At 34.0% G+C, this 9,865-nt stretch overlaps 1 protein-coding gene across 1 annotated transcript; it reads right to left on the reverse strand.

The window, feature by feature from the left end:
- Positions 1-5,331: 5,331 nt before the first annotated feature.
- Positions 5,332-7,338, reverse strand: LOC109221950. Its single transcript, XM_019386370.1, has 2 exons — positions 7,196-7,338; positions 5,332-6,093 (listed from the first exon to the last, which is right to left on the reverse strand). The coding sequence occupies exons 1-2, from the start codon at positions 7,287-7,289 to the stop codon at positions 5,417-5,419; spliced, it is 771 nt and encodes a 256-aa protein (XP_019241915.1). The 5' UTR covers positions 7,290-7,338; the 3' UTR covers positions 5,332-5,416.
- Positions 7,339-9,865: the final 2,527 nt, after the last annotated feature.

Below are 9,865 nucleotides of genomic sequence, written 5' to 3' on the forward strand. Positions count from 1 at the left end.
CTGGGAAATAAAAGGTTGTCGCTTTTTATGGTATATTTTTGGACAGACAAAGCCTGTTTGGCTGCTACAAACCTGCGCAGTTAATACCAAATTATCTAAACCAGGCATTTTTATGACAGCAACAACAACCACTAAAAATCCTGCAACAAATATATAAAGGCAGTAGAACTAAAACAGATTAAAGCTAACAAAACTAAGTTAACTGTTTTATTACAAGCTCGATTCGAAAACTAGTTCTATTGTCTAGTTCAAAGTATATAAAGTAACTCAAGGAGTGTTTTTTAGCATCCTCGTTCGTAAGGTTGGAATTGCCTCGGCCGGACTTCGTTAGGGTGGCTGACTTCGTATGAATTCCCCCTACATCAAGCTCTGAAGCGAACCTAATAAGAAAAATTATAGTTGAGATTAATGAATCATAAAATTTATATAAAAGTAAATCAAAATACTTAATGATAAGTAAATAAACTTACATGTATAGTGAGGCGCGTGTCCGACCCTCGACGCCACCTTTCTGAATTTAGTCTCCTTCTTGTCTTCTTTTGTTACAATATCGAGTTTGCAACTTTAGAAAACTCGCATCTTGTGCATTATGCTGGGCAATCGATAAAAGCTGTTCCGGTATGGCTTTTGGGTATTATCCTCAATGTGACTTATATGACTCGGTGGATGAACTTGGAAAATACAGAGAAACTTGGCATAACACGGTAGAGCCTGACAGGGTGTGTCTTTTGATCAATTGTTGTTCTCAGTTAGTTCGACAAATAGAATGGTTGAAACTGCTGGCAATGACATGTGTATCAACTAGAGATGTGTATAGGCAGGAATTTTAAATCATTATCTCATAAGTAGATAAAAGAAAGATTATAGAGGAATTCTCTATACGTTCATTTTCCCAAGGAGAAAAGAAAGTTTTAATTGAAGAGTGGACAGGGGTCGAAGTGAGTGAGTGAGAGATGTTTCCTGCTTGTCATTGCTTGGCTTATCCCATTCAAAGCGGGGATCATAAGAACTCTATGATGACAAAGATTATAGGAAGTTTTGTTGCTTCACTTTCTTCCCAAGTCTGATTCCGTACAGCTTAATGGGGATATTGGATGATTATATTTCTTCTGATCCGATAGAAATATATCACAATTCCCTAATCTTGTACGGACGAGACTTGGAAGAGAAGTTAAATTACAAAAACTTCCTATAATTCTCTGTCATCTAGTAGAAGTCATGCTTATGAGTCCCCGTTTTATGCGGAATGCCAAGGGGGGGGTGGGGGGGGGGGGGACAAGGGGGTGGGTGAAACATAAGGAAAAAAATCCAACGTATATTGCCATACATCAACCCTTGTCACTACCCGAAATTAGACTGCCATTTTCCTCTTGGAAAGTTGGAAGTATAGAATGATAAGCGAGTTAGACCTCTATACCTCTTCTTTTAGTCGTAATTAGGAAATGTTAAACTCCTACCTACACCATACACCTATTTGAAAACATGTGTTCTTGCACCTGTTCTCACATCGTTGTCGCAATGAGAAAGAAAGTTAAAGGCACCACTCTGCCAGATAACTGTGTTTAGTTTATTCTCTGTATGGAAAGTTCCTTTGCATGTTAAGTATCACTCACTCTAATCGCAATTACAAACATCATCACTACCAATCTTAAACATCCTAAGGTCGAACTATGAGTCTAAAAATTCCAATTACAAACTAGAAATTCCAAATCATAATTACATAAAGTCAACATAATCAAAAATCAATTAACATCAAATCGGAATAAACAAAGTCATCATACAATATTGTCATATATTAAGGTTTCTATGATCAGAGAAATTCTATCAAATATAAAGTCAAATCAAAATACTTTATAGAAAGTTAAAAAACTTAACATTGTATGTAGTCGACGAGCTCGACCCTCCTTGTTTCAATTGGCATCATTAAATGCTTGTCTGGTGGCTTTGATAACAGGAGAATAACTTTGGATACAGTAGCCTGGCATGAGTGTGTCTTTGAATCAATTTGTTGAAATCTCAATTGAGCTACACAAGTGATAATTGAATAGGCAGACGGACATGTATTTCAAAATAGTGATGGTGTTAGGTAGGATTTAAACATTTCCTAAGTAGATAAATAGAGGTTATAGAGAAATTCTCCTACTTCACTTTCCAAGAGGAAAAGAGTTTGATTGAATAGTGACAAGGTCGATGAAGATCGGAAAGGTTTTCCGTTTGGTCGTCGCAGTTCCAATAAAGACGTGACATAAGCACTCGTATTGATGAACCACAAGATCATAGGAAAGTTTTTGGTGCTCATACTTTCTCTTGCCAAGTCTGATCGTACAAGCTTGTAACACGATCAGACTCGAAAGAAAAGTTGAAGTACAAAACTTCCTATAAGTCTTTGTCTCATAGAGTGTCATGATCCCGTTTTATGGGAACTACCATGCACCAAAACTGGAACACCCATCCGTCCTTCATCATCTTTAACTCGCTCATTTAAACTTTTCTTCCCTCATGGAAATGAAGTAAGAATTCCCTATAGAGCCTCTTCTTTATCTACTAGGAATAGTTAAATTCCTACCTCACACCATCACTATTTTAAAACACAGTGGCCATTGCCTTCTCACACTCATATGTCACTTAAATGAGAAGAACAAATAAAGGCACATTTTCACCAGGTACTTGTGTCTTAGTTATTCTTGGTGGAAGTTCCTTTGCGATGTCCTAATAACGTCATCGAACCTCTTCTACAAGAACAAACCTAAAAACCTAAAAGTTAATATTCATATCCCTACGAGATTAAACCATAACTAAGGTAAGTACATAATGCCTAAAGGTGTTCAATACATCATGCTAAATGGTTCAATACACATATGCTAAAGGTCTCAATTTATATCCATAAAAGTTCTAACTCATAATCCACTGAAAGGTTTCATATTCATATCCTAAAAATTCACTCATACATTACAAGCTTCACTTTATGATCCCTAAAAGTTATATCATATCTCTACGAGATTAAACCATAAACTAAAGGTTCAATACATATATGCTAAAAGGTGTTCAATTTATTATCCTACAAGTTTCAAACTCATATCCTAAAAGCGTTGCGATTCATATCCTAAAAAATTCAACTCATAACTAAAAGATTCACTTTATAATCCTACAAGTTCAACTCATATCCTAAAAGGTTTTCAAATTCATATCCTAAAAATTCAACTCATGACATAAAAGCTTCAACTTATATCCCTAAAAGTTCAAACTCATATCCTAAAAGGTTTCAATTCATATCCAAAATTCAGATAACATATCTAAAGCTTCACTTTATATCCTTAAAAGTTCCAACTCATATCCTAAAAGGTTCAACATTCAAATTTATTCGCTAAACAGTCAACCAAAAATGTTCACTTTAATATGCCTACAAGTTCATTCTCATAAATCCTAAAAGGTTCAATTCATATCCATAAAAAATTCAACTCAAATACATAAAAGCTTCACTTCATATCCTAAAGTTCAACTCATGATCTAAAGGTTCATTCATATCCTAAAAATTCAATCATCAATACGATAAAAGTTTCATTCATAATTCTAAGTATCCTAAAGTTCACTCATATCCTAAAAGGTTCAATTCATATCCTAAAAATTCAAACTCATACATAAAAGCTTCACTTTATTCCCTAAAAGTCAACTCATATCTAAAAAGGTTCATTGCATATGCTAAAGGTTCAATAACAAAATTATGCTAAGGGTTCACTTTTATATCCTACAATTCAACTCATATCCTAAAGGTCAATTCATATCCTAAAGAATTTATAGACTCATACAATAAAAAGCTTCACTCTCATATCTTTAAAATGTTCAAGCTCATATCCTTAAAAAGGTTCAATTCATATCCTAAGAGGTTCAAGACAATATCAAAGATTCAAGGTTATAATTCAAAGTTTAGGGTTATACATTCCACAAGAAAAATACATAAACCCTAAAAGTTTAGGGTTCTTGTCTTCTAACACCATTTTCATCGCCCAAATTAGTAAGTAAAACTAAATTAGTAGCTACTAACAATTATCATAGATTTAAATTTAGCTAGACAATTATTTTACAAAATCAAACCTAGAAGGAATTAAAACAAAATCATGTATTTCGAAAAAAACAAAGAAAGGAGAGAGAAACCATACCTGGACAGTGGAGGCACTGCAGGTGGAGCAGCTGCCACCGGCGGGCCGTCAAGTGGAAGCGGTGGCGCCGCTGCTGGAGGGAGACGGAAGGGAGGGGGTGTTGAGAGTGGAGGAGAGAGAAGAGAAGGAGTTGGGGAAATGTTTTGAAGAAAATAAGAGAAATGGGAGGGAAACCCGTTTTTTTACACTCTGTTTTTTAAAAAAAGCGACCAACGTTGGTCGCTAATTTTTGGTAATCCCAATGTGTATTGACTATTTTGACCAAATAGGCGACCCAAAAGTTGGTCGCCAATTTCTGAACCGTTTGACCATAATGGCGACCAACATTGGTCGCTATATCTTTAATTTATTTTAATTCAATTTAATATATATAAGCGTAAGTGTATATATATATATATATATATAAAAGCTTATATTCGATACAGTATTAACCTAATACACTTATACTTAGGGTGCATAATATAGACGTAAGTGTAATATATAATATATATATAAGTATATATATATATATATATATATATATATAATATATATTATATAGTAGACTACAGACGATGCACGATTCGTAGTCTATTCATGTCCTTGTATTATCAAAAATATTAAACTTACAATTTATATTATTTAGATAGTAAATACAAAAGTGATTTTTAATTTTGACCATTGTTGACCTGAATGGAGACCAACTCTGGTCGCTATTTTTTCAAGAATTTAATTTAGCGACCAAAGCTGGTCGCTATATTTAAATCAGATTTAATTATATTTCATATAATATTTAAATTAATAATATAATTATTAAAATTGTATAACTGGGTCCCATTGGAGCGAGCAGAGTTGGTCGCTACCTGCCTACCCTTTAGTTAGCAACCAACGTTGGTCGCCATTTTTATATTATATATATTTATATTTTATAATTTTTTTAAAATAATAATAGTGGGTCCCACGCGAGTGACCAACATTGGTCACTAATCTCAGTAAATGTTTGACCAAGAAAGTCTGACCAGTCCAGTCAACATTTTGACTATTATAACGACCAATTGGCGACCAATCTTGGTCGCTATTGTGTTTCTTTTATTTATTTTATTATTTTCGCTAGTTTAGCGACCAACTTTGGTCGCTTTTTCTCACAGACCAACTTTGGTCGCTAAGTTTTGGTCGCTTTTATCCGGATTTCTAGTAGCGTAAATAACCAAAAGGCAGTTTCTGTTTCATCCTAAATGTACAATATGAAGAACATTTTATATGTAATAAGAGTACTGATGTCATCTAGCAGTTCCCGAATTAGACGCCACATGTTCTGCAATCGCTCTTTCGTTGCTGCTACCAAAGCCAAGCTTCAATGCAAGTTCTTCAACTGCTACTTTGACAACATCTTTTCGAACACCAAAATCAGTTTTATATCTGTTCATAAAATACATCCCCGTCGTTACTGTAGCCACACCAACGGGAGGAATTAGCAGCTTCAGAGGGGAGGAAAGTAGTGCAGCTAAAGGAGGAGCGCCAACGACAGAAGAAGAAGCTTGTCCGCTACCTCCAACACCGAGTCTATCAACTGTCAAAAGTCCTGTTTTACAGTACAATGCAAAGTCTTCACAATTGTTTTTGAACACAAGATAGTTCCCAAATCCCTTCTGAAGTAGATACATTGCGCGGTGTTGGACCGTCTCTGGAGGGTCCGACACTGCAGTAGAACAAGTTCCCCCTCTTACTTGGGCAAGAAAAACAGGTGAGCTAACTCCATATTCGAATCTGCGGAGTGAATCGTTGCGCAAAAAGCAATCCAGACAAGACAGAACGACGCCACTGTTAGGTAGCTTAAATCCACAATCAGGAAAAGTTGGACATGATGAAAAAATGTCAGCATCAGAAGAGGCAGAGGCAGAGGCAGAGGCCTCGACATTGTGAAAATGGACCACTTTGCTTCCACCAACAAAAATACCTATGAATACCATATTTTCAGAAGATTTAATACATAGAGGAGTCATACATAGGTTTTATTGTACCACAAGAAGGATAGAAAAGTACGTGGTAGAGCAACAATAACAACAACAACAACAGACCCAGTGGAATCCCACAAGTGGAGTTTGGGAACGGTGATGTGTACGCAGACCTTACCCCTACCCTGAGAAAGTAGAGAGGTAGAGCAACAGTGCTTAATTAAAATCATAGCTTAAGGCTGCACTTATAAGAGGAAGTGGACTCTCGCATTCTTAATCGTGTTACTTTAATCAGCCTTCAGTGTCTAACTAAATGAGTTTCATGTTTTCAGATGTAGTACACGACCTATATAAATTGAAAGCCAATGAAAGTACTTAATTCATATCGCCGATCCCAACTTGTTTGGGACCAACGCATGTTGTTGTTGTACACATATGAACCTCCATACATAAAAAGTAAGGTGCTCAGGGCATAACTATATCAAAATTCCCATGCAAGACATCAATTTAAGCCAGATATACATATTAACCTCTATAGATACAAGTGAGCTACTCATTGCTCAATCATGAAAATTTGTCATCCTGATGCAGGTAACTTCTACTGAATTCAATATTATTTGGATAAAATCACACACAAGCCATTAATTCAAGCCTTTATACACATATGCTACGTTTGCTTCGACTCTTCAAAAACACCACAGTGCGTGTTGGATCCTCCAAAAGTAGAGTATTTTTGGAGTATCCAACACGGGCGCAACGACATTTTTGGAGAATCCAAGGCTCCAAGCAACATAGCATATATGAACCTCCATACATATAAATTAAGCTACTCATTCCTCAAAACCATCGCGTCTAGACTTTAAGGGCGTGGTGGCCTAACCACCGAGATCAAGTCGGGACCTAAAAGATATAATGGAACAATATATAAACAAGTAAATCCCTCATGCAGGTAAAATGTTGCCAACTTGAGCGCCAAAAAATCAAATAAAACAATGAAAACATATCACGAGCGCCTATTCTATGAGAAAAGACAAATCTTGACTGTCAAAACCAAATGAAACGTTAAAAATCAAGATTACAGCAGCAGCCTATTATGAATTTTACCATGGTTTGTGTAAGCAAAGGCAGTTCTGTACGTGTAAATATGGTCTCCTGGTTTGATCTCACTCCTCTCTACTATGTTTGTCAACAACCCCATTTTCTCTGCTCAACTGTTCTATTCCTGAAGACAATGTACTAAGTAAAAAGTCGTTAGTATCTTTTATAATTTCCACTGCATATGTTTTGATTAATAATATAAGCAAGTCAACACATTTCTCAGTCTCTTAATAATAACAAAATAGAGAGATATACGTGTCCGAAACTGATGGTTTAACGAACGATTTGCTCAACAACTATTGGACAGCCCGGTACACAAAGCATTCCACATTCACGGAGGGGTTCGAGAAAGGGCAGCACCCTAAGAGGTGCGATATATTGTAGACAACCTCCCCTAATGCAAGAATTATTAGTTGCTTCCACGGCTTGAACCCGTGACCTATAGGCAGTGGCGGAGCCACATGCACACAGGGGGGTCAACCGACACGCCTTCGTCAGAAAATTACACTGTTTAGTTCCGTAATTTTAAAAAAAAAAATATTTATATATACTATATAATGACACCCCTTGACTTCTTGGTGAGTTTATTTCTTTATATTTTGACTCCCCTTAATGAAAATTCTGGCTCCGCCACTGCCTATAGATCACATGCAGACAACTTTACTGTTGCTCCTAGACTCAACTTCTAATGAAAAGGATGGATACATTTATACTAATGATTGCTCAACAACTGTTACCAACGGAAAAAGATGGATATATTTATACTAATGAAATCCATGACATGAAGATAAGTATGTAGGTTTGGTCTTTTTTATGTTTAATCTTTAGCTAAATGTTCTATGTCTGTGATTATATGGATTCCAAGCTACAAGTAAAATTAAACTTTTCAGAGATTTTCTAATGGGGAAGTAGGTAGCCTTCTGGCCTTGACAAATTCAATCTTATTGCTCCATTTAGCAAAGCAGTACTATTCTACAAAGTGTGCATCTTACATTTTTTATAAATGTAAAATGATTGAATTAAAAACGATCATATTCGCCAAAAGGTGAAAATAGCACATATTGGATACAATAAAAGAAAATGGTGTAATAAACCGCAAGCCCTCAGAAAGAAAGATATAATATAATAATAAATTAATTAATAATTAAAAAAAAAGTGTTGGTTAAGAACTATTGACTGTAAACCAAAGGAGTTACAGTCACTCGAGTCACAAGAGCAATCTCTTTTTTTTTTTAATTCTTTTTTCTTTTCGTTATGGAAATGCAATGCAAGAAGTCGGAAATCAGGTTCTTTCTGAAGATGAAAAAAGATGCTTGAGATGATTTAGTCATGTCTTACGTCGACCTTCAGATGCACTGTCCGTAAGTGAAAACCATGGCCAATTCAGGTGTTAAATTAGAAGATATAGGCCTAAAATCACATTGAAAGAAGTTGTCTCAGAAACAATCTCTTGGAATCCATGCAGACATAGCAAAAGATAGGGTACAATTAGAAAAAGATCTATATCGAGATAACAATTAGTTGAAAATATGTTTTAGTCATGCTAGTATATTTACTTTGGGTCGTATGCCTTCTCAGAGTCATTCAATGCTATCTGAGATTTTTGTGCGAGTAAAAAATTTAGAGAATTTCTAATATAGAAAATATAAAAGAATTCTAGTACTTTTATTTTTACTAGCAGTCGTACTCGCGCGATGCGCGGTCAATATTAAAAAGAAAAAATTAAATTATAATCATTCTTGTTTGATACTATTAGACCGTATTGCTTTAATAAATTTTAATTGTCATTTTATTTGTCAATACGATATACCCAAGCCTCACCGATATTTGAGTAGTTAATTTCTTTGTTAATTTCCAATAAATAATTTTTTAGTATTTAACTATTATGTCATGTGGCTTTTATCTAGGCTACCACTTGTATTAATGTGGTGCCTTTTTCTTTGGCTTTTAATAATATATATATAGATTATTAGCATATTACTTGTTTAATATTTTTGTCTGCTATTTTTTTTGTAATATAATAGAAGATATACATTTTATTACTCTTGAAAATATTAATTTTTTATTTTAAATTTTATTATATTTTTCTCAATAATATTGTTTGAATTTTAATGAATAGATATACTTTTTATTTCAAAAAATAAAAAAGAAAATGATTTTAAAAAATAAAATAAAGAAATTAACTAACCTAAACCAACTCTGCCCCATGTTTTAGTAGTTAATTTCTTTGTTAATTTTCAATAGATAATTTCTTTGTTATTAACTAATTATTCCATAAGGTTTTTTTCTAGGTACCACTTGGCATAAGGAGAGGGCTTTATTCTCTCCTTTTAATAATATATAGAAGATATATAGAATATAGAATATTAGAAAGAAACTACTCCACAATTTGAATCAAAAGTTTTTTATTGCTTTATTTTTGTTTTTTTATTTTAAAAAAATTATAAACTCCAACTTGAAACTACTCTCTAATTTGAAATGGTAATTTTTTTAGTTTCATTTTTTTATTTTAAAACTCCAACTTGAAACTACTCATTGATTTGAATGGGTAGTTTTTCTTCTTCTTTTTTCGTTTTTTTGTTATAGTTAATTTTTTTTATTTTAAAATAATTTTAACACTCCAACTTGAAACTACTCCCACCAAATTTGAATGTGTAGTTATTTTTTATATATTTA

The sequence above is a fragment of the Nicotiana attenuata genome, unplaced genomic scaffold (genome assembly GCF_001879085.1).
Source record: "Nicotiana attenuata strain UT unplaced genomic scaffold, NIATTr2, whole genome shotgun sequence".
NCBI classification, from domain to species: Eukaryota; Viridiplantae; Streptophyta; class Magnoliopsida; order Solanales; family Solanaceae; genus Nicotiana; species Nicotiana attenuata.